Consider the following 25834-nt stretch of genomic DNA (forward strand, 5'->3'; position numbering starts at 1 on the left):
GAGACAGGGCTTCACCACGTTGGCCAGGCTGGTCTCAAACTCCTGACCTCAGGTGATCCGCCTGCCTCGGCCTCCCAAAATGCTGGGATTACAGCCGTGAGCCACCATGCCCGGCCTTACCACAAGTGATTCTGATGTTTGAGAACCACTCTCCTAATGCTGGGTAGGAGTGGTTCTCAAAGTGTGTTCCTGGACCTGTAGCATCAGCATCACCTCCGGAGCTTCTTAGAAATGCAAATTATTGGACCCTGCCCCCGACCTATTGAATCAGAAACTCTGGGAGTGGGGGCCAGCTATCTGTTTTAGCAAGCCTGCTAGGCGATGTTGATGCTCACCAAAATCTGAGAAGCACTGGAGTAGAGTACATCAGTTCCCTTCAGTATCTCTTTACAACAGTAGGGAAGGCAATCATTAAGACAGTGTGAATCATTTGCAACCTGGGTTTGTTTGTAACCATGAAATTTCAAATTCAAAAGAACTTTATAGGAGATTTAAACCAGCACCCCCTCTAGTGTTTTAATCTCTTTCTTTTCCTCCCGTTTCCCTCCCTTCTTTCCTTCTTTGAACACTTAATAAATACTATGTACTAGGGAGTAGGGATGCAGGGGTGAATATAAATGGCAGCACCCTATCCTTTTGGAGTTTACAGTCTTGGGGAAAGACATATCTCACATGATTACACTAATAACTGTAATATTATAACTGCTGTAATTACAGTGGTAGGGAGGCACATGATGCCATGAGACTATATAATAGAGATTTGAGCAAATCTGTACACCTGTTACAAGGTAACTCAGCCCAGATGGAGTATTTCCTTTCTAGGGGAAGTTTTGACATCCTGTTGGAGCCTATTTGACTTTAAGATAAGCCCATATGTTAGAAATTTGCTCCTTATATTGAGTCAAAATCTGCCACACTCTAAATGACACAACCCTGGTTCTTCTGAATCTCCATGAAACGAATCCAGCCCTCTGTTCCACTGAAGATCTTCATATGGATAAAGATCTCTTTCTTCTAGGTTTCTCCTTTCCAAGGCTGTGAGATTCCTCATTTACTTGGTCTTCTTCAGAAGTACTCCACTTTTTTCTTTATTTTAAAAAATGTTTGTAAAATATTCTGGTGTCCAGCATGAGCTAGAGCCATGGAATGATGAGCTCAGAGGAGCATATCTCAGAATACATCTGTGACCATTCTTGTTCCTGTTATATTTCACATTTCTGAGGCTCAACCTTACATGCTTTGTGGACAATTGTATCACACCCCTGACTGACTTGCACTGAGCTTGCAACTAAATGAAACCCCAGGGTTTGGGGTTTTTTTTCTTCAAACTTGGTACCTTTATTCATTCAATTTATTCACCAATTTTTTATTGCATGCCTACTATGTATCAGGCACATATTGTTTACTTATGTGGATGTGTTTTTGGACTTAAGTGCAAGATTCATTTATCCATATTGTACCTCATTTTGGATCCTGATTCCGTCGTCCACAAAACTGTGAGGAACTTGAAGTTAAAAGCCATATTTTTTTTCAGCTTTGTATCCTCAGAGCCTAACTCAGTGCCTCATATGTAGTTGGTAAATAAAATTTAATAACTATAATACACATACAGACACACACACACACACACACACACACTCACACTCTTTTCTAAGTAATTAAACATGTTTTAAGGCAATGCCCTGAGATTTCCCTCTAGGATGTCAGTAACCTCAGCTCTTTACCCAGCACCCATGATTTGGGTGGTTTTAACTATTTGATTGTGTCTATTTGCATCATCAGCCAATCTAAGTTTCTTTACTGTGCCAATCAAAATCATGCAAGATGTTATAGTTGCCTAGGTACAGGATGTCTCCGACAGCCTTCTAATCTACCAATCTAGTATGTCTATCTGAAGGAAATGAGGTTAGTCTGTCTTCACTTGTTCTAGTAGTCACCACTTCCTTTTCGCTGTTGACAAATAGTCTTTTAATATTTATTGACAAGTCAAGAATTCAAGAGATGGACTGCCTTTAGCTGGACAAGGTAGGCAGTATTTTTCTCTGTGGCCAAAAATTTATCTCAGAACAATGTCTTTACTAGAAATACCTTTCTTCCATTCGTTTGAGAAGTGTTTTATATTCTCAGGGTGAGTTCTTATATTTTTATATTTTCAACTAGACCAACACCACTGTAACTCATCCTTGGGTCCCTGGATCTCCATGGGTATACATTTTTTCTTGACATCTTCCTCCTCTACTTCTGATATGGCTGTGTCCACTAATACAGATATGATCTGGTCAGTAGATTAATATTTTACTATTATAGTTTATAAAATATAATTGAGGGAGCTCTGATAATTTACTGATTTCTTCTAAGTAATGGGGCTGGTTCCCATAAGAATTATCATTTATGATATGGTGATAAGCATTTGCTTAGGTTGGTCATGTATAAATGTATTTTTAAATAAAAATTAAAACTTTTATTACCATTTTATTAGAATGAGCACCATTCATTGTTAATTCCACGGAAGTTTTGTTTTGCTTTATTTTTAGTAATGCCATATCACACTGTATGTGGCCCTCAGTCTGTTCATTTGTGAAATGAACGATTTGGACTAAGTGATCTCTAATCTATGACCAAACTCTAGAATTATATTATCCTAAACTTTGAGAAGGAAAGTCTCTTTTAAAATAACCTTAAAATTAAATGGAACAGGCCAGGCGCAGTGGCTCATGCCTATAATCCCAGCACTTTACGAGGCCAAGGCGGGTGGATGACCTGAGGTCAGGAGTGCGAGACCAGCCTGGCCAACATGGCAAAACCCCGTCTATACTAAAAAATACAAAAATTAGCTGGGCATGGTGGCGGGCACCTGTAATCCCAGCTACTCAGGAGGCTGAGGCAGGATAATCACTTGAACCCAGGAGGCTGAGGTTGCAGTGAACCAAGATCGTGCCATTGCACTCCAGCCTGGGCAACAAGAGCAAAACTACGTCTCAAAAAAAAAAAATTAAATGGAACAACACACACACACACACACACACACACACAGGAGTGCATGTAAAACTGGTGAAATCTGAATAAAAATGTTGGACTGTAGCAATGTCACTTTCATGGTTGTGGTATGTTGTACTATAGGGTTGCAAGATGCTCCCTTTTGGGAAACCCGAGTGAAGGGTGTATATAGGATATCTCTATATTATTTCTTATAGCAGCATGTGAGAAATAAGAACTAATAATTTGAGATAATCTCAAATTTGAGATCTTATGTGAGATAATCTAAAATTATCTCAAAATTAAAAGTTTTTAAAAATTACATGATAAAATGTTATAACAGGACTTTAGAGGTAAGTGGCCATTGCTTGACCACATACTAGCTTAAAGAAACTATTTAGCCTTCCCAAAACTCCATTTTCTTGTCTTCTGTAAAGTGAGGATATTAATTCCTGCCTGATGGGATTGTTGGAAGGATTATATGAGACTGTGTGTGTGTAAGCATCTCGCATGGTCCGTACTCCATGGTAGGGACTCAGTAAAGGTTGATTACCTTCCCCTGTTCCCCTTCTTTGTTCTAGAAAGAAACTGGGGCACACAGCCTCACTGCATCTCCCATAGGAAAGATGACATCTGACCTGAAGCGAAAGACAGTTTAGAAGTGTAACTCAGTGAGATGAGCCCCGTAGCAGCATAGTGAGTAATGCTGTTACATAACTTTCACAAATCACCCGGCAGATCAGCTAACAGGGCTTGGCACAGTTTACTGATGAAATAAAATAACAAGGCAGCTTCCAAACCCAGCCTGAGTCAGGGAGTCCCAACACTGTAGCCAGAGGCAGAATCTAGAATGACTCCACAGGCCTTGGAGCTTTGGTGTTTCAGTTGATTCAGATGTGTTATAAATCTGTATAAGTGGAAAAAAATAAAAGCAGCTCCTCTCTGGCTGGACCCATGAATAACTGTCCCCAAGAGGCCTAGAGAAGTTTTCCTTTCCTTGCAGAATCCTTAATCATGTCCACCAAATATGAGTTTTCCATGCAGCTGCATGAATGAGAAAGTAGGGAGAGACTAAAAAGAATAGTGCATTCCTACACAGTTCTTGGTCGTGAGGATGTGATTGTTGAATGAATGGCCAAAATGTGTCTCCCCTCTATCTCCCCAAATGCTTATCGTTTCCCAGGGCTCTTTCCTCACTCCTGATCTGGTGAATGTTTTTTTATCGATGAGTTGGCCAGAAACATAGAAGGTGAACTTACCAGGTTTTCAGATGATACTGTGGTATAAGAGAGTCAGGGGACAGAATCACAGTTTTTAAATGATTTCAGCAGGTTCGGGGCTCTGGGCTGATCACAGTAAGTTGTAATGTAGTAGGGATAATGTTAAAAATCTGTCCTTCGAAGTCAAAAGCAGAAATACAGGCTAGGAGAGGCTTATATTGGCAAGAGTTTTATATGAAAAAGGTATAAGGATTTATAACTCTAGAAAGACAGGAGTCAACAGTGTGACATGGTTGTATTAAAAAAGAGGTTAGAGATCAGAAAAAGAAAGTATCCTTTGACTTGGTATAATTTGCACCAGTCAGACAACACCTAGTCTATTGTATTCAGTTGTAGAGGCCAAGTTTAAGGAAGATATAGATAAATTTGAATGGATCACTGAGGGAAAGAAGGAAAAGGGAAGGTCAAGTTAAAAAGATTCAAAAGATATGCTGTTTAAAGAACAGTTGAAGAGAAATAAGGATATTCAGCTGATTACTGTTTTTTTCTTGGGTTACCATATGGAAGAAGAGTAAACTTGTCTATTTGGCTCTGAAAGGGAGAAATGAGATTAATGGGAGAGAGAGTCCATGGAAACAGACTTTGGCTCAGTAGAAGGAAAATTTGGAGCAGTTCAGTGACGGAAAGAACTATTTTCATTAAATTGTGAGCTTCCTGTCACTGGAAATAATCAAGCCGGGGCCAAACAAGTGTCTGTGTGGGATTCTGAAGGATCCCAATATTGAATGAGAGCTTGGGGTAGGTGACCTTTAAGATCACTTCCAACTCTCATAGTCTATTATTTACATTAGCATGAATGCCAGGGCCACTTACAACATGCCAGAGCCACTTTTTCAACTTTTGGCTCTGCTACTGACCAGTCGTGTGACCTTCAGCTAGGAAATTAACCATTTCTTGCTCCAGTTTCCTCATCCATTAAATGAAAGAGCTGAATGTAGTGATGTCTAAGTTATTCCCTAGCACTTCTCTCTCCCTAGTCCTTCTCATAATTATAGCATGCTGGAAGAGTAGAGTTTGGGCTGATAGCTGCCATTCGTTTCTAAGTTGGCTTGCCAGGAGACTGCTTAAAAGCCAAAAACCATTGTTGATTCTGAGGGCCACAGAACAAAACTCTCAATTTGCTTATTGGCAGCAGAGTAGGTGATTGTGAACCTGGAATTTGTTCCCATGAGATCTGTGGCAGGAAGTTCATGAAGTAACTGCTAATCTGGTTTCTCTTGAACACCTGTACATTCTGACTGAGTTCAGCAATGCCTTTGCAAACAACTTAGAATAAATGAAACTTATATTACCATTGCAGCACAGTGTTATCTTTTACAAAGCAAACCTTTGTCGTTTATTTGCTTAATGATCTGTCAGTTGCTATTGACCTGTGCTTATAATCTTAAGAATAAATGTATATAAAGCAACTTACTATGTAGCAGATTTGTTCTAAAAGGTTTACATATATTAATTTAACAGTTTATTAGCTGAAAATACAATGATGAATCAGTAGATTAGATCTTTTTTCCTTTATGGAAAGGAAGTATTTAAAATCTAGTTTAAGTCTGCCTGAATGGTAGAGCCCAGAATTCAGATCCAGGCCCTCATTCTCTGAGGCTTCATTGTTGGATGACTATAATTTCTCTTGTGGCTCATTTGATTATTAATACTTTTCTTCTCTTCTGTATTAAGATGCTTCACTTCCACCACTATTACTTTGGAGCTCTCCTTCTGGTTCCTTCTTTGACTTCTGTCTAACATCCACATCTCCAAATCCCATTTCTTCAGCTACTTTTTCCAAAGATCTTTGAAAATGCAGCCATCAGTGGGAGTGTCATTGTTTGCTTTCGTATAGATACAGAAGGTAATGGACAAGATTTCAAGTGCCTCCTGCAGTTACTGAGGTCAGTAGAGGAGGAAATATGTAAATTTATGCTTCTTATAAGGACGTGAAGAATTTAAAACTTCATTCCCTGACTTGTGGATCTGGCCATACTCACTTCCTTCAGACACAGTACCATATTTTCTTCCATCTCTTTGTTTTCTTAGGTTGGAAATGAAAACAGCTGTTAAAAATAAGAGCACATGAGTCAATCTTGAATCCCAATGTAGTAATTACAGTTTCCATCTCAGTTGGTAAAGTCCCTCCCAGTATACTAAGCCCCATATCACAATCCCCTTGTGGAGAGAACGCTGCCAATGGTATTGTCAATTTTATAGCAAGACTTTAATATTTGTTTTTCAAACCTCTAAGATTAAACATTAAATCACTTGCCAAGTCAAGAAAAATAACAAGGAAAAAATACTTTGATTTGAAAACTTGATTCTTCATATCTCAAAATAATAAGAGCTATTCATGACAAACCCACAGCCAATATCATACTGAATGGGCAAAAACTGGAAGCATTCTCTTTGAAAATGGGCACAAGACAGGGATGCCCTCTCTCACCACTCCTATTCAACATAGTGCTGGAAGTTCTGGCCAGGGCAAGGCAAAAGAAACAAATAAAGGGTATTCAATTAGGAAAAAAGGAAGTCAAATTGTCCCTGTTTGCAGATGACATGATTGTATATTTAGAAAACCCCATCGTCTCAGCCCAAAATCTCCTAAAGCTGATAAGCAACTTCAGCAAAGTCTCAGGATACAAAATCAATGTGCAAAAATCACAAGCATTCCTATAAACCAATAACAGACAGAGAGCCAAATCATGAGTGAACTCCCATTCACAACTGCTACAAAGAGAATAAAATACCTAGGAATCCAACTTACAAGGGATGTGAAGGACCTCTTTAAGGAGAACTACAAATCACTGCTCAGTGAAATAAAAGAGTACACAAACAAATGGAAGAACATTCCATGCTCATGGATAGGAAGAAAGAATATCGTGAAAATGGCCTACTGCCCAAGGTAATTTATACATTCAATGCCATCTCCATCAAGCTGCCAATAACTTTCTTCATAGAATTGGAAAAAAATTACTTTAAATTTCATATGTAACAAAAAACGAGCCCACTTTGCCAAGACAATCCTAAGCAAAAAGAACAAAGCTGGAGGCATCATGCTACCTGACTTCAAACTATACTACAAGGCTACAGTAACCAAAACAGCATGGTACTGGTACCAAAACAGAGATATAGACCAATGGAACAGTACAGAGGCCTCAGAAATAACACCACACATCTACAACCATCTGATCTTTGACAAACCTGACAAAAACAAGAAATGGGGAAAAGATTCCCTATTTAATAAATGGTGCTGGGAAAACTGGCTAGCCATATGTAGAAAGCTGAAACTGGATCCCTTCCTTACACCTTATAGAAAAATTAATTCAAGATGGATTAAAGACTTAAATTTAGACCTAAAACCATAAAAACCCTAGAAGAAAACCTAGGCAATACCATTCAGGACAAAGACTTCATGACTAAAACACCAAAAGCAATGGCAACAAAAGCCAAAATACACAAATGGGACCTAATTAAACTAAAGAGCTTCTGCACGGGAAAAGAAACTACCATCAGAGTGAACAGGCAACCTACAGAATGGGAGAACATTTTTGCAATCTACCCATCTGGCAAAGGACTAATATCCAGAATCTACAAAGAACTTAAACAAATTTACAAGAAGAAAAACAAACAACCCCATCAAAAAGTGGGCAAAGGATATGAACAGACACTTCTCAAAAGAAGACATTTATGCAGCCAACAGACACATGAAAAGATGCTCATCATCACTAGTCATCAGAGAAATGCAAATCACAACCACAATGAGATACCACCTCATACCAGTTAGAATGGAGATCACTAAAAAGTCAGGAAACAACAGATGCTGGAGAGGATGTGGAGAAATAGGGATGCTTTTACACTGTTGGTTGGACTGTAAACTAGTTCAACCATTGTGGAAGACAGTGTGGCAATTCCTCAAGGATCTAGAACTAGAAATACCATTTGACCCAGTGATCCCATTCCTGGGTATATACCCAAAGGATTATAAATCATGTTACTATAAAGACACATGCACACATATGTTTATTGTGGCACTATTCACAATAGCAAAGACTTGGAACCAACCCAAATGTCCATCAATGATAGACTGGGTTAAGAAAATGTGGCATGGAGCCAAGATGGCCGAATAGGAACAGCTCCGGTCTACAGCTCCCAGCCTGAGCGACACAGAAGACAGGTGATTTCTGCATTTCTGTTTGAGGTACTGGTTTCATCTCACTAGGGAGTGCCAAACAGTGGGTGAAGGACAGTCGGTGAAGCACACTGTGCACGAGCCGAAGCAGGGCGAGGCATTGCCTCACTCGGGAAGCGCAAGGGGTCAGGGAGTTCCCTTTCCTAGTCAAAGAAAGGGGTAACAGACGGCACCTGGAAAATTGGGTCAGTCCCACCCTAATACTATGCTTTTCCAATGGGCCTGGAAAATGGCACACCAGGAGATTGTGTCCCGCACCTGGCTCGGAGGGTCCTATGCCCACGGAGTCTCGCTGATTGCTAGCACAGCAGTCTGAGATCAAACTGCAAGGTGGCAGCGAGGCTGGGGGAGGGACACCCGCCATTGCCCAGGCTTGCTTAGGTAAACAAAGCAGCCAGGAAGCTCCAATTGGGTGGAGCCCACCACAGCTCAAGGAGGCCTGCCTGCCTCTGTAGGCTCCACCTCTGGGGGCAGGGCACAGACAAACAAAAATTCAGCAGGAACCTCTGCAGACTTAAATGTCCCTGTCTGACTGACAGCTTTGAAGAGAGTAGTGGTTCTCCCAGCACGCAGCTGGAGATCTGAGAATGGACAGACTGCCTCCTAAAGTGGGTCCCTGACCCCCGAGCAGCCTAACTGGGAGGCATCCCCCAGTAGGGACAGACTGACACCTCACTCGGCCGGGTACTCCTCTGAGACAAAACTTCCAGAGGAACTATCAGACAACTGAATTTGTGGTCTCACGAAAATTCACTGTTCTGCAGCCAGTGCTGCTGACACCCAGCCAAACAGGGTCTGGAGTGGACCTCTAGTAAACTCCAACAGACCTGCAGCTGAGGGTCCTGTCTGGTAGAAGGAAAACTGACAAACAGAAAGGACATCCACACCAAAAACCCATCTGTACATCACCATCATCAAAGACCAAAAGTAGATAAAACCACAAAGATGGGAAAAAAACAGAGCAGAAAAACTGGAAACTCTAAAAAGCAGAGCACCTCTCCTCCTCCAAAGGAACGCAGTTCCTCACCAGCAACGGAACAAAGCTGGACGGAGAATGACTTTGATGAGTTGAGAGAAGAAGGCTTCAGACAATCAAACTACCCCGAGCTACGGGAGGAAATTCAAAGCAATAGCAAAGAAGTTAAAAATTTTGAAAAAAAATTAGACAAATGGATAACTAGAATAACCAATGGAGAGAAGGGCTTAAAGGAGCTGATGGAGCTGAAAGCCAAGTATCGAGAACTACGCGAAGATTGCAGAAGCCTCGGTAGCTGATGCGATCAACTGGAAGAAAGGGTATCGCTGATGGAAGATGAAATAAATGAAATGAAGCGAGAAGGGAAGTTTAGAGAAAAAAGAATAAAAAGAAATGAACAAAGCCTCCAAGAAATTTGGGACTATGTGAAAAGACCAAATCTACGTCTGATTGCTGTACCTGAAAATGACGGGGAGAATGGAACCAAGTTGGAACACACTCTGCAAGATATTATCCAGGAGAACTTCCCCAATCTAGCAAGGCAGGCCAACATTCAGATTCAGGAAATACAGAGAACGCTGCAAAGATACTCCTCGAGAAGAGCAACTCCAAGACACATAATTGTCAGATTCACCAAAGTTGAAATGAAGGAAAAAATGTTAAGGGCAGCCAGAGAGAAAGGTCGGGTTACCCACAAAGGGAAGCCCATCAGACTAACAGCTGATCTCTCAGCAGAAACTCTACAAGCCAGAAGAGAGTGGGGGCCGATATTCAACATTCTTAAAGAAAAGAATTTTCAACCCAGAATCTCCTATCCCGCCAAACTAAGCTTCATAAGTGAAGGAGAAGTAAAATACTTTACAGACAAGCAAACGCTGAGTGATTTTGTCACCACCAGGCCTGCCCTAAAAGAGCTCCTGAAGGAAGCACTAAACATGGAAAGGAACAACCGGTACCAGCCCCTGCAAAAACATGCCAAATTGTAAAGACCATCAAGGCTAGGAAGAAACTGCATCAACTAACCAGCAAGATAACCAACTAACATCATAATGACAGGATCAGATTCACACATAACAATATTAACTTTAAATGTAAATGGGCTAAATGCTCCAATTAAAAGACACAGACTGGCAAACTGGATAAGGAGTCAAGACCCATCAGCGTGCTGTATTCAGGAAACCCATCTCACGTGCATAGACACACATAGACTCAAAATAAAGGGATGGAAGAAGATCTATCAAGCAAATGGAAAACAAAAAAAGGCAGGGGTTGCAATCCTAGTCTCTGATAAAATAGACTTTAAACCAACAAAGATCAAAAGAGACAAAGAAGGCCATTACATAATGGTAAAGGGATCAATTCAACAAGAAGAGCTAACTATCCTAAATATATATGCACTCAACACAGGAGCACCCAGATTCATAAAGCAAGTCCTGAGTGACCTACAAAGGGACTTAAACTCCCACACAATAATAATGGGAGATTTTAACACCCCACTGTCAACATTAGACAGATCAACGAGACAGAAAGTTAACAAGCATATCCAGGAATTGAACTCAGCTCTGCACAAAGTGGACCTAATAGACATCTACAGAACTCTCCACCCCAAATCAACAGAATATACATTTTTTTCAGCACCACACCACACCTATTCCAAAATTGACCACATAGTTGGAAGTAAAGCTCTCCTCAGCAAATGTAAAAGAACAGAAATTATAACAAACTGTGTCTCAGACCACAGTGCAATCAAACTAGAACTCAGGATTAAGAAACTCACTCAAAACCGCTCAACTACATGGAAACTGAACAACCTGCTCCTGAATGACTATTGGGTACATAATGAAATGAAGGCAGAAATAAAGATGTTCTTTGAAACCAACGAGAACAAAGACACAACATACCAGAATCTCTGGGACACGTTCAAAGCAGTGTGTAGAGGGAAATTTATAGCACTAAATGCCCACAAGAGAAAGCAGTAAAGATCCAAAATTGACACCCTAACATCACAATTAAAAGAACTAGAAAAGCAAGAGCAAACACATTCAAAAGCTAGCAGAAGGCTAGAAATAACTAAAATCAGAGCCGAACTGAAGAAAATAGAGACACAAAAAACCCTTCAAAAAATTAATGAATCCAGGAGCTGGTTTTTTGAAAAGATCAACAAAATTGATAGACCGCTAGCAAGACTAATAAAGAAGAAAAGAGAGAAGAATCAAATAGATGCAATAAAAAATGAAAAAGGGGATATCACCACCAATCCCACAGAAATACAATCTACCATCAGAGAATACTACAAACACCTCTATGCAAATAAAATAGAAAAGCTAGAAGAAATGGATAAATTCCTCGACAAATACACCCTCCCAAGACTAAACCAGGAAGAAGTTGAATCTCTGAATAGACCAATAACAGGTTCTGAAATTGTGGCAATAATCAATAGCTTACCAACCAAAAAGAGTCCAGGACCTGATGGATTCACAGCCGAATTCTACCAGAGGTACAAGGAGGAACTGGTACCATTCCTTCTGAAACTATTCCAATCGATAGAAAAAGAGGGAATCCTCCCTAACACATTTTATGAAGACAGCATCGTCCTGATACCAAAGCCTGGCAGAGACATAACCAAAAAAGAGAATTTCAGACCAATATCTTTGATGAACATTGATGCAAAAATCCTCAATAAAATACTGGCAAACCGAATCCAGCAGCACATCAAAAAGCTTATCCACCATGATCAAGTGGGCTTCATCCCTGGGATGCAAGGCTGGTTCAACATACACAAATCAATAAATGTAATCCAGCATATAAACAGAACCAAAGACAAAAACCACATGATTATCTCAATAGATGCAGAAAAGGCCTTTCACAAAATTCAACAACCCTTCATGCTAAAAACTCTCAATAAATTAGATATTGATGGGACGTATCTCAAAATAATAAGAGCTATCTATGACAAACCCACAGCCAATATCATACTGAATGGGCAAAAACTGGAAGCATTCCCTCTGAAAACTGGCACAAGACAGGGATGCCCTCTCTCACCACTCCTATTCAACATAGTGCTGGAAGTTCTGGCCAGAGCAATCAGGCAGGAGAAGGAAATAAAGGGTATTCAATTAGGAAAAGAGGAAGTCAAATTGTCCCTCTTTGCAGACGACATGATTGTATATCCAGAAAACCCCATTGTCTGAGCCCAAAATCTCCTTAAGCTGATTAGCAACTTCAGCAAAGTCTCAGGATACAAAATCAATGTACAAAAATCACAAGCATTCTTGTACACCAATCACAGACAAACAGAGAGCCAAATCATGAGTGAACTCCTGTTCACAATTGCTTCAAAGAGAATAAAATACCTAGGAATCCAACTTACAAGGGATGTGAAGGACCTCTTCAAGGAGAACTACAAAGCACTGCTCAATGAAATAAAAGAGGACACAAACAAATGGAAGAACATTCCATACTCTTGGGTTGGAAGAATTAATATCGTGAAAATGGCCATACTGCCCAAGGTAATTTATAGATTCAATGCCATCCCCATCAAGCTACCAATGACTTTCTTCACAGATTTGGAAAAAACTACTTTAAAGTTCATATGGAACCAAAAAAGAGCCCGCATCGCCAAGTCAATCCTAAGCCAAAAGAACAAAGCTGGAGGCATCACACTACCTGACTTCAAACTATACTACAAGGCTACGTAACCAAAACAGCATGGTACTGGTACCAAAACAGAGACATAGATCAATGGAACAGAACAGAGCCCTCAGAAATGATGCCGCATATCTACAACTATCTGATCTTTGACAAACCTGACAAAAACAAGAAATGGGGAAAGGATTCCCTATTTAATAAATGGTGCTGGGAAAACTGGCTAGCCGTATGTAGAAAGCTGAAACTGGATCCCTTCCTTACACCTTATACAAAAATTAATTCAAGATGGATTAAAGACTCAAATGTTAGACCTAAAACCATTAAAATCCTGCAAGAAAACCTAGGCAATACCATTCAGGACATAGGCATGGGCAAGGACTTCATGACTAAAACACCAAAAGCAATGGCAACAAAAGCCAAAATTGACAAATGGGATCTAATTAAACTAAACAGCTTCTGCACAGGAAAAGAAACTAACATCAGAGTGAACAGGCAACCTACAGAATGGGAGAAAATTTTTGCAACCTCCTCATCTGACAAAGGGCTAATATCCAGAATCTACAATGAACTCAAAACAAATTTACAAGAAAAAAACAAACAACCCCATCAAAAAGTGGGCGAAGGACATGAACAGACGCTTCTCAAAAGAAGACATTTATGCAGCCAAAAAACACATGAAAAAATGCTCGTCATCACTGGCCATCAGAGAAATGCAAATCAAAACCACAGTGAGATACCATCTCACACCAGTTAGAATGGCCATCATTAAAAAGTCAGGAAACAACAGGTGCTGGAGAGGATGTGGAGAAATAGGAACACTTTTACACTGTTGGTGGGACTGTAAACTAGTTCAACCATTGTGGAAGTCAGTGTGGCGATTCCTGAGGGATCTAGAACTAGAAATACCATTTGACCCAGCCATCCCATTACTGGGTATATACCCAAAGGATTTTAAATCATGCTGCTATAAAGACACATGCACACGTATGTTTATTGCGGCATTATTCACAATAGCAAAGAGTTGGAACCAACCCAAATGTCCAACAATGATAGGCTGGATTAAGAAAATGTGGCACATATACACCATGGAATACTATGCAGCCATAAAAAAGGATGAGTTCATGTCCTTTGTAGGGACATGGATGAAACTGGAAACCATCATTCTCAGTAAACTATCGCAAGGACAAAAAACCAAACACCGCCTGTTCTCACTCATAGGTGGGAATTGAACAATGAGAACTCATGGACACAGGAAGGGGAACATCACACTCCGGGGACTGTTGTGGGGTGGGGGTAGGGGGGAGGGAAAGCGTTAGGAGATATACCTAATGCTAAACGACGAGTTAATGGGTGCAGCAAAACAACATGGCACATGGATACATATGTAACAAACCTGCACATTGTGCACATGTACCCTAAAAGCTAAAGTATAATACAAAAAAAAAGACAAGCTAATAAAGCCAAACACTAAGTAGGCTGAAAAAAATAAATTGATATGTGGATTGAAGACAGTTTTTTTTTTGAAGACACAGTTATTAATATATCATATTCTGCTTGTTTTGCCTTGATATATTGATTAAAGCTTGTATGAAATGAAAAAAAAAAAGAAAATGTGGCACATATACACCATGGAATACTATGCAGCCATAAAAAAGGATGAGTTCATGTCCTTTGCAGGAACATGGATGAAGCTGGAAACCATCATTCTGAGCAAACTATCGCAAGGACTAAAAACCAAACACTGCATGTTCTCACTCACAGGTGGGAATTGAACAATGAGAACACTTGCACACAGGGTGGGGAACATCACACACTGGGGCCTGTTGTAGGGTGGGGGGCAGGGGGAGGGATAGCATTAGGAGAAATACCTAATGTAAATGATGAGTTAATGGGTGCAGCAAAGCAGCATGGCACATGTATACCTATGTAACAAACCTGCATGTTGTGCACGTGTACCCTAGAACTTAAAGTATAATTAAAAAAAAAAAGAAAAAAAATTTAAAAAAACCTTGATTCTTGAAACATGCTCTTTTTTCAAAATTTAATTTAGATTTTGACCAAATCTCTATGTTACTATTGGAAATGTCAGTTACTGTTCCATATTCTTTTCTTTTATTTATTTATTTATTTATTTATTTTTTTGAGACAGGGTCTCACTCTGTTGCCCTGGATAGGGTGTAATTGTGCAGTTATAGCTCACTGCAGCCTCAAACTCCTGGGTTCAAGTGATCCTCCTGCCTCAGCCTCCTGAGTGGCTGGGACTATGGGCATGTGCCACCGTGCTCAGCTAATTTTTTTTGTAGACATGTGGGTCTCACTATGTTGCCCAGGCTCATCTTGAACTCCTAGCATCAAGTGATCCTCCATCCTTGGCCTCCCAAAGTGTCGGAATTATAGGTGTGAGCCACCACCATGCCTGGCCACTGTTCCACATTTTTTAAAATGCAGCTTCGAATGGACTTCATGGTATCCTCACTGTGAATAGTTTTGCTTGAACTCTTGTAGAGGCTAAGCGTTGAATTCTTTTCTCTTTTCTCAGTTCCTGAGGTTTATGATCTAGTAAGCCAATCCCAAAAAAGTCATCTACCATCTATTAATTGATTGTTACCTTTGAGAGCAGATTGATCCTCTTTTAGTTCTGCTTAGTTCCACATGTCAACTATTTAGTTTTTTACTGAATAATCCCACTGTCTAAAGCTGTGATGGTTCCTCCTCACCCCCCAGATCAGCTGCCTCCAAATCACCAATGTAATGTTGCCCTATGAATGTGCTACTGGCGGGAGAGCTTTGTGCCTTATAGGAGGAGACTCAGGGAATTTGGCCTTTTCACTCACTTCACTTTGCCCTTTTATTTCCCCTTTCTAAGGCCTGATTATTTATTTGATTAGATTATTTCTGAAGTTCATTTCCTCATGAAGATTTCTATAATTTTGTAATCATTGTGTCCCCCAAGAGCCAATTTTACATGCTGGAAGTGAAGACACTGCATGCCTAGGATGACTTATGGAACTCTGAGAAGGCCGTTCAGCCCAGCTCTCTCTACACACCTTAAGTTCCACCATTAGATATTCATTCCTTGTGGTAGGATAGTACCCCTCAGACATGACACCATTTAAAATCCAGTATGTTTAGAAGGGCAAACCCATAAAACTAGTATGTGAGACAATATAGTATCATGGTTAGAGGCAAGCTCTGAGGTCAGACCACCTTTCACACCTGAGCTGTGCTACTCACTAGCTATATGATCTAGGCAATTAATTCATCTTTCTGTGCCTCAGTCTCCTCATCTGTAAAATGAGGATAATAATACTCTCTTCAAGGGTTTTTGTGAGGTCTCAATGAAATCTGTAAAGTGCTTAGATGAACATTATCCTGCTTTGTAAGTGTTAGCAATTATCTTCATTTGCATAAATTTACATGTTCTGTTGATACATATTGTATCGAAAGCTGTTACCGAGTCACAGAGAAATTGTTTTGTTGGGAAACTGGAAGGAGATACTTTGAACACAAGAGGCACTGTTAAGGGACGGTGCCGGAGTAAGGTGTCACAGCTGGTAGCGTAAAGTCGCTGGGTGCCTGTGGGTGGATAGGGAAGCATGTATAAGAGAGGGTAAGGGAGATGGGCCTCCTTCTAGTCCTAACCAGTATGCCCAGTAACTGATAGAATTTATCAGCTAGGACGATGAACAACTGGTGTGATGTACACCTGCAAATTAACTTTGAATTCAGTACTTAACTTTCTCTGTGTCTTACAATTCCATGCCTTGTCATTTTCAGATAATGCTAGGTCTCTGAGCCATTACACTTGAGGAGCTATGGGGAAATGTAGAGTGTTTTACCTTGCTGAATGCCCTTTCTTCTTTTCTTTAGATTACATGAAGCAGATGACATTTGAAGCCCAAGCCTTTTTAGAAGCTGTGCAATTCTTCCGACAGGAGAAGGGTCACTATGGTTCCTGGGAAATGATCACTGGGGATGAAATCCAGGTAACACGGGGCTCACAATTTTGGATTCCTTCTATGTTTGGGTATTTGGGTGATAGGAAGTCAGGGTCATTTTATTAAACAATCAAACAAAAAAGTTGCAAGTATGGAAGATGTGGTTCCAAAGGCCATCTCTCTCATGTCTGGAAGCATTGGTCAGGAAACTACTGGGCACCCACTACAAAGACCACCAGACTGGGCATGAAATAGGGCAGCCAAAAACATGGCAACTACAGTGGAAAGAGCTGCCTCCACTGTTTTCTATGAAAAGAATTACTCTTTCAAATGACCTCGTGCTTCCAGACTAGAATCAAGTGTGAGTAGCGAGAAATAGTGCAAAGTGCACGACAGGGCTTTAGCTAGGGTCAGCAAATTTGGACTTAAGTCATGCCAACTTATTTAACCTCTTTTAGTCTCAGATTACTCCTCTGGAAAAAATAAGAATCATAATGTTTACCTTGCATCATCGTGACAAGTGAAGTGCAGTTGGAGAAGTATTTGGCACGCAGCTGTCTTTATTGAATTATATGCAAATGAAGTAATGAAAAAAACAAATTCAAAAAGCATTAGACAGTTTTCTATATATTTCATTTATCTTTTCTAGTTTTCTGTGCCCTGTGGTACATTATAATTTCTCATGATCCTGACTAGATGCCGTTCATGGCCTAAGCACTTCAGTGGGCTTGGTCCCAGTGACAGTATTATAAATCTCCAAAGGAAACTGCTTCGTGATGTGACCCCAGCCTCCATGATGACACCAGTCACATGGCTGCTTCAACCAAGAAGAGGAGGCTGGGTATGGCATATTTACATAAAGTAACACGGTATTTAAAAATGCTTTTTTTTTTTTTTTTTTTTTTTTGAGAGGAGTCTCATTCTGTGGCCCAGGCTGGAGTACAGTGGTGCAATCTCGGCTCACTGCAAACTCCGCCTCCTTAGCTCAAGCGATTCTTCTGCCTCAGCCTCCCGAGTAGCTGGGTCTACAGGCGCACACCACCAGTCCTGCTAATTTTTGTATTTTTAGTAGAGACGGGGTTTTACCATATTGGTCAAGTTGATCTCGAACCCCTGACCTCTTGATCCCCCTGCCTCAGGCTCCCAAAGTGCTAGGATTACAGGCGTGAGCCACCATGCCCGGCCCCACTATTTTCTTTTTTCCACTTCTCCTAAGGTACCTCTTTTGGGAGCTAGTGAAATTCATTATTAGAGAACAGTATTTGGAGGATGCTAAATGGTGCCTTGCCTCTCTGTGGTCATTAAACATCCAATGCTGAAAACTCATGAGGGAACTCTTCTTTATTGTTTCACCATAGGAAAACACGTTTACCATTAGAATCTTCTCTTTCTCTCTCTCTTTTTTTTTTTTTCTCTCTGATAGATTCTAAACTCATCTATTTCCCAACCTGAGACTTGCTTCTTCCAGAATTTTAAACAAGTCTTGGTTTCTGATATTTTGGGGAAGCACAGCCATTCATAAGTCTGAGAGAACTAAATAGTTATGTACTTATGCCATAAAGAAAAACAAAAGTGTCAGAAGGGGAGGCTGAAGCACTTGACACTGGCTGGCCTGCCATGTAAGCCAACATAGTTAATAGATAGATGAGTAGTCAAATGCCTTTGTGTGATACTTGATAATGTTCGAAACTTAATGGTGTTTGTCTTGCCAGTCTTATGAGATGGGTAGGGCAGTTATTATTATTTCAATTTTGTAAATGAGAAAACTGAGGGAAGCATATAACAGCTCAGTGACCTGCCTAGTCTCATTCATTCAACTACTATTTACTGAGCATTGACTCTATGCCGGGCAATGTGCTGGGGGCTAGTGACCCAGAGATGGACAAGACAGTATGGTCCTGGCCCTGTGGAGCTGATAGTTTCAGGGTTACATGCTAAGTGCACAAATGGCAAAGGCAATTATGGCTTCTGATCCTGGCCTAGTGAAAGACCAACACCAACCATGGGAATATACTAAGTTACACATTTATTTTTCAATAGCTCCTTGAGTTCAGCTATGCCACTTGCTTCATTTTTTTCTTTCACTTAAAAACTTATGTGAACTTACATTCCTCCATGATGCCATTGAAGATAGATATTTAGGCCAGGCACAGTGGCTCACGCCTGTAATCTCAGCACTTTGGGAGGCCAAGGCGGGCGGATCACAAGGCCAGGAATTCGAGACCAGCCTGGCCAACACAGTGAAACCCTGTCTCTACTAAAAATACAGAAATATTAGCCGGACGTGGTGGCGGCCCTGTAATCCCAGCTACTTGGGAGGCTGAGGCAAGGAGAATTGCTTAAACCTGGGAGGCGGAGGTTGCAGTGAGCCAAGATCACGCCACTGTACTCCAGCCCGGGTGACAGTGTGAGACTCCATCTCAAAAAAAAAAAAAAAAAAAAAAAGAATATAGGTATTTAATAAATCCTTTCTGGGAGTTGGGTTTGAGTTTGTTTTGGCTTCAGGCTGATTATGTGCTAAGTGGTATAAGTTGGAAGAGAGAGAAATGACTCATCCCTTGCCATCATGGCGAGGCAAGACACACATAGAAAGCATGCAGAAGACAAGGCACATATGTGTGTGGGATATATGTATATGGGTCTGTATATAGATGGAGATTGTAAAGCATTTGTGCAAGTGGTCACAGTAAGCTCCTAGTTTTGCAGGATAAAAAACATTTTAAGTGGGAAAGCAAAACAAAACAAAAAAAGCAGAAAAGAGATCAGAAATCACTGGAGTTATCAAGTGTCCCAGTAAGAAGTTTCACAGGGGCTGGGTGTGGTGGCTCATACCTGTAATCTCAGCACTTTGGAAGGCCAAGGTGGGAGGACTGCTTGAATCCGGGAGTTCGAGATTAGCCTGGGCAACATAGCGAGACCCTATCTCTTCAAAAAGCTTTGTACAAATTAGCTGGGAACAGTGGTATGTGCAGGTAGTCCCAGCTACTTGGGAAACCAAGACAGTAGGATCATTTGAGCCCGTGAGTTCAAGGATGCAGTGAGCTGTGATTGTGCCACTGCACTGGGCAACAGAGAGACCCTGTCTCAAAAAAAAGAAAAAAAAAGTGGTTTTGCTCCTCTCAGAATTTAAGTGTTTTGGTAAAATAACAGACTCATAAAATGTGAATGCTGAAGGGGCATTTCAGGATTATTTGTCCAGCACCCTCCAGGTGAGAGAAAGAGCATTCAGAGCAGTTGGCTGAAGTCAGAAAGCAAGTCTGTTACAGAAATGCATTTTAAACCAGCTTGGAGAAGCTGGTAAAAGGAAATGGCCCCTAAAGCTTACTGTGTGGGGCCAGGTAAGGATGAGGGTTCCCCACAGACTCTAAGACATGGTGCATAACAGTAAAGCAGTGTCTACCCTAAGACTCAGAAAAAAGAGGCTAGGGGCCGGGAGTAGCTACCAAGTGGTTAAAGAAAATAGCATAGCATAACTGAGTTTGAGAAAATGACATCTTTTGTTTAAAGCGCTGGGTTTATTTGCATTTTTTCTTCCTGTCTGCTAAGACCTTAATCTTAACCTTGTCTTGAACCCCTCTACCCTAGGGGCCTGCATTCAGACTTTCAGCCTTGTTCCATTACCTTCATAGTAATGACTCACACAGCAAGTATGGAAGGCCCTCATAGCGATGGTTATTTTAGGCAAGTGTCCAGGCAAAGCAACTATCTCAGAATAACTTGCCTGGCAGACTATTAAGGTGAAAATATTTGTATGCCAGTAAAAACATCAACATATTTTCTACTTGTCAATATAAATATATCAAATGAGATCATGAGGGAAAGGGGTTTGCAACTGTAAAGTATCTCTAGCTGTGTGATATATTTATTATTTGCTTTGAAAATACCAAGATGGGCTAGAGAACAGCTCATAATTCCCACAGAACAGTTTCAAGACAAAAAAAAAAAAAAAAAACCCACATTTTTTAGGCCTTGTCCATATGCTCCAGAGTTGTCTTTTGCTGAAAGATCTTAAGTGTGACTCCTTTTGACTGGATTTTTTCACCCTCGGCCACTCAGTAACGCAAGGGGCCTGGACCAGCAGCCTGGTGAGACTGCGGGGCCTGCTTCAGGAAGGAGGGTGGTCTCTCTGGACCTCACACCTTCCTGACAGCTCAGCATCTGAAAGGAAGCACTGTGGTGTGGCCTTCAAGGGGTGATCCCGGGTTTGTTGGTTTTGATCAACCTATTGACATGCTTAGTTTCTTATAGGAGTGATAGAATTTTTAAATCTCCAAGTCCTAGCAGTTAAATATACAAAACACTCCCCTTGCCACCATCCCCCATTAAAAAAAAAAAAAAAACTAAAGTATTTTTAGGTCACTTATGTTAAAATTCAGTGGATACTGTTCTGAGGGGAGGAGGCTAGGGAATTCCTTTCTTATTACGATTTATTTATTAGATTAGCTACTTTCTCTAGAAAAGCCCAAGAGCTTAGGACTCTGCTTGTGGAAGGCAGACCATGGTAGGGAATGCCAGAGTGAGCTCTGGGGAGGTGACAGGCAGCACTCGATCAGGGCAGGGTGGGGCTGAAAGTTGGAGGATGAGGATGGTGGTTGGAATGAGATGCACTTGAGCTTCAGCACCCACAGGCTCTGCTGCCCTGTGGCTATTCCCTGAGCCCCACTCCCCCACTACATTAGTCCGTTTTCATGCTGCTGATAAAGACATACCCAAGACTGGGTAATTTATAAAGAAAAAGGGTTTTAATGGACTCTCAGTTCCGTGTTGCTGGTGAGGCCTCACAATCATGGAGGAAGGTGAAAGGCACATCTTACATGGCAACAGGCAAGAGAGAATGAGAGCCAGATGAAAGGGGAAACCCCTTATAAAATCATCAGATCTCGTGAGACTTATTCACTAACACTAGAACAGTATGGGGGAAACTGCCCCTAGGATTCAATTATCTCCCACCAGTTCCCCCCAACAACACATGGGAATTATAGGAGCTACAATTCAAGATGAGATTTAGGTGGGAACACAGCCAAACCATATCACCCCCCCCACCACTTGTAACCCACTCCCACCCCCTCTTTTTCCTCCCAGACATATTTCCTTTAATTCCCTAAGTTGTAAAATAGAGCCAAATTTCTTGGAACATTGTGTGGGAAAGACTAAACAAAACTATAAGCCCACCCAAATGGAACATTATTTTTCTTTGACCTTTATATATAACATTTTCATATTTTCAAGCCCATTTCACACTTATGCTAAAATTCTAACCAATCTCTGCAAAAGGATGAATTGGGACAATTCTTATGACCCTTGAGTTTCATAAAGTCAACCCACTGATTTTAAATTCTGGCATTGGTCTCCTTTCCTCTTGGCTCACTCTTCCCATACCACACTTTTGGCAGATGTGTTCCAAACAAGAACTTATCCCATTGAGCAGGGTGGGCTGGTGGATTATTAATTACCCACTGAATCTATTAGGTTGGTGCAAAAGTAATTGCGGTTCTTGCCATTACTTTCAATAATTGTTGGACCTGCTAATTTCCATGGAGTTTTGTGCATGTTAGGTTACTCTTAAACACGACAGAAAATGGTGATTCATCTCTTGACTGCCCCCAGAGAAGGCTGAAGAAAGGTCAAAAACATCCTCACCAGTGAATTACCAGGGCTAGTGGAAGCTCTGTCCCCATCATAACTTTCGTCACGCCAGGCAGATCCACTTGGCAGATGACAGGAGCCCCACTTGCTGCCCTGAGCTGAGCACCTTCTCTGCCAGCAACCCACAGGCACCGTGAGACTGGACAGCTCGTCCACCTCCACCCTGAGAGTGTTTCTATTTGGTTCAGCGAAAGCGTTACACCCTGCCGCGACAGAGCCCTGATTAAAGGCAAGATCAAATGAGCTCATGGGCATTTCCACTAGTGACCAGTGACCTCAGAGCAAATCTTCCTTAATTCCCAAAGCATAATTTGAATTTTTGTGAGAAGTGAAAGGAGGAGGTCAGTTATTTTGGACAAATATTATTTCAAACTCGTAGAACAGATGTTTCAAGTGATTCCCTACTTTTCTGCCTGCTTCCCTTCCTGAAACTATGCTTCTCCTTTTGTAAATCTTAGTGTGCAGCCTGTGATTGCAAGCTGAGCTGTGGGCCTCGAAAGACTCGTGGTGAAAGTGAATCTGAACAGCAAAGCTGCTGCAATTCAGGGGCAGGGGTAAAGAAGGAAGGGCCAGTAGCATGAGTGGATGTGTACAATACTGCTCAGATTCACAAGAAATAGCTTAATTGAGCCAAGCAAAATTTCAGGAGCGATGTGGGAACACATTTTTTTAAAAACACTTGAAAAATTCAGACACTCCCTCCCATATTCTTTTTTTATTTTTTCCTTTTTCTTTATTTCAGTCCCCATTAATTATCTCACACCCCTCCCATAAATGTTCCAAATGTTTGATTGTTCCAAAATATTGGTTATTGCCTTCTTTTTCCTTTTTCAAACTGTATCCAGCTTTATTAAAGATGCTTTTTGTAAGCAATCATAGTATATTAGACAGGCCATGAGCAGACAATTGCTAACAGTATACAACAACTTCCAAACTCTCTTCTTCAATGAACCAAAATCAGACAGCTGTATAAAACCCAGTGAAATCTTCATTTGCTTAGACTCTCGAATGCAGTGAGGGTTGACATTTCGCATGTAGCATGTTGTTTAACAACTTTTCATGAGCCAATCTTGACTTTCAGGAAATGAAATAAAAATGGCAGAATCATCAGTCTGGAGATCCACAATCTAAAAAAAGAACTGCTGTTGTTTTGAGAGATGCCCTCTCAATAGGGATCACTGGAAGGTCCAGATGGGCACTTAACTGCTAACTAATTTTAGGTGTCAGGTCCCAACAGGTCTCTGGGTTTAAGGAAGTTGAGACCATACTAAAGGCAGACAGGGAGAAGAGGAAATAATGAATTTTAGTTTTCCCACACCGTAAGGTGTTTGTGCCAAGGAAGCTATGTGTGTCAATGCCAGGAATCCCCCTCCTGGGAGCCAAGAGGAAGTTTCTCAAAACTGGAAGAAAAGGTGTTTCCCCACGTTAATCCAGCTTCGGAGACATTCTATTAGTGACATATGCCCCTCCCCCCCAAAAAATGAAATGTTCTGTATGATAATAACATAGCTTTAAGAAAAGTAAGACAACATTCTACATTTTTATAAAACTCCATTTAAAAAAATAGTATTTCCAATTGTATGGTCACCAGAAGTACACAGTTATCAAAAACGCACACACTTCCCCTGGCATCTCCAGCATCGTGAGCTTTCTGTGCCTGGTCTGTTCTGGCATCTCCATTTTCTGCAGGATTATTTCCCTCTTTGCCAATGCCAGCCTTTCCCTTTTTTCCTTTTGCATACCTTCTCTTCCTTCTTAGCAGGGGCCTTTTGGGGCTTGGGTTCTGGCTGCGGAGAAGCAGGTCTAGCAGACAACCTTGCTGATCTTCCCTGTGGTTTGTCCTTCAATGTGGCTGTATCTCCTGGAGCATCCTCTCAGCCTTTCTCCAGTGCTGGACAAAGACGCTGCATGGTGGGATGCAGTGGTACCTGGGCTCTGGTCGGTCCAGACGTCATTCTCACTTCTTCACACTGCTCCTCCCCTCTTTTACTAAACATTAAAGAGGATGACAATGGGGCTTGGGGGACAGTGGGGACAAAGAGCATGAAGATACTTTGATACCTTGATCATGAAGGGCTTAGGAGGAATGATAGTCCCAGGGGACACAGACTAAGACTCAAGCCACCAAAACCAAGCCTCGCGTTTCCTTCACAATGTTGCTGAAGATGTCCTTATCCATTATTGAACTCTTTCATTTTACTGTATGCCCTAAGTTCTTCTAGTTTGAATATGTGAAGTTTGAATTTGGGGAATTTGTTATTTACATTGGGAAAACAACAAGGTGAGAAAATCAGCAGATGTTACTGTTCCTTGTGGATGTTTAAGGATGTTCAGCCTCTAAGATTGTCTTAGTTGAGATTTCTGTGGCCTCTGTAGTAGGTTAAACTATTAACCTACTACAGAATTCATCTGGTCCAGGACAGGGACAGCCAATCAGGACATCTTTAGTTGGCCTGATGCTCAGATGTAGCCATCACCGACTGACCGACTCTGGACTGTCTTCTGCTGCACAGATCCTGAGTAACCTGGTAATGGAGGAGCTCCTGCCCACTCTTCAGACAGACCTGCTGCCTAAGATGAAGGGGAAGAAGAATGACAGAAAGAGGACGTGGCTGGGTGTAAGCAATGGTTTTGCTCTACAACTGAGCTACTCAAAATGGGAACATTCTCTTCCCTTTTCTTTTAGGGCATTTGTTGTTGTTGTTTGGTATTTCCTTCCCTGGGTGTAGAAATGCCTACCTCGAACCTGCTCAGTCTCACTTACAAGAAGACTAAGCCAAACAGACTCCAACTTTGAAAGAAAAATGACAATGTGTGTGTAGTTCTGTTTATGTTATGATGGCCTGTGATGAAGGCTCCTCCCTCCACTTGACTCCATCAGTGCTTACACATGACAGAGCCCTGATTTATGTGTTATTCCCTGTTGCAGCTCCTCGAGGAGGCCTACACCCTGGTTCAGCATCAAGTTTCAGAAGGATTAAGTGCCTTGAAGGAGGAATGCAGAGCTCTGACAAAGGGTCTGGAAGGAACGATCCGTTCTGACATGGATCAGATTGTGAACTCAAAGAACTATTTAATTGGAAAGATCAAAGGTCAGTGGAGATAATCTATGCTCTTACTAATTAAATAAGCTGTACACGCGGGGATCCACCACATAGCAGGAATGCATGGTTTCAGAGGATAATTAAACTTA

General features: G+C 41.2%; 1 protein-coding gene across 1 annotated transcript in view; it reads left to right on the forward strand.

Moving 5' to 3' along the window:
- The window catches only part of NIBAN1 (niban apoptosis regulator 1), a 179965-nt gene that overhangs the window by 123612 nt on the left and 30519 nt on the right, over positions 1-25834 (forward strand). Inside the window, exons 6-8 of the mRNA XM_003264458.4 lie at positions 16928-17043; positions 25155-25259; positions 25571-25733. Of these exons, the coding sequence (XP_003264506.1) occupies positions 16928-17043; positions 25155-25259; positions 25571-25733 (384 nt within the window). The remainder of the gene's footprint in view (positions 1-16927; positions 17044-25154; positions 25260-25570; positions 25734-25834) is intronic.

The sequence above is a fragment of the Nomascus leucogenys genome, chromosome 9 (assembly GCF_006542625.1).
Source record: "Nomascus leucogenys isolate Asia chromosome 9, Asia_NLE_v1, whole genome shotgun sequence".
Lineage (NCBI taxonomy): Eukaryota > Metazoa > Chordata > Mammalia > Primates > Hylobatidae > Nomascus > Nomascus leucogenys.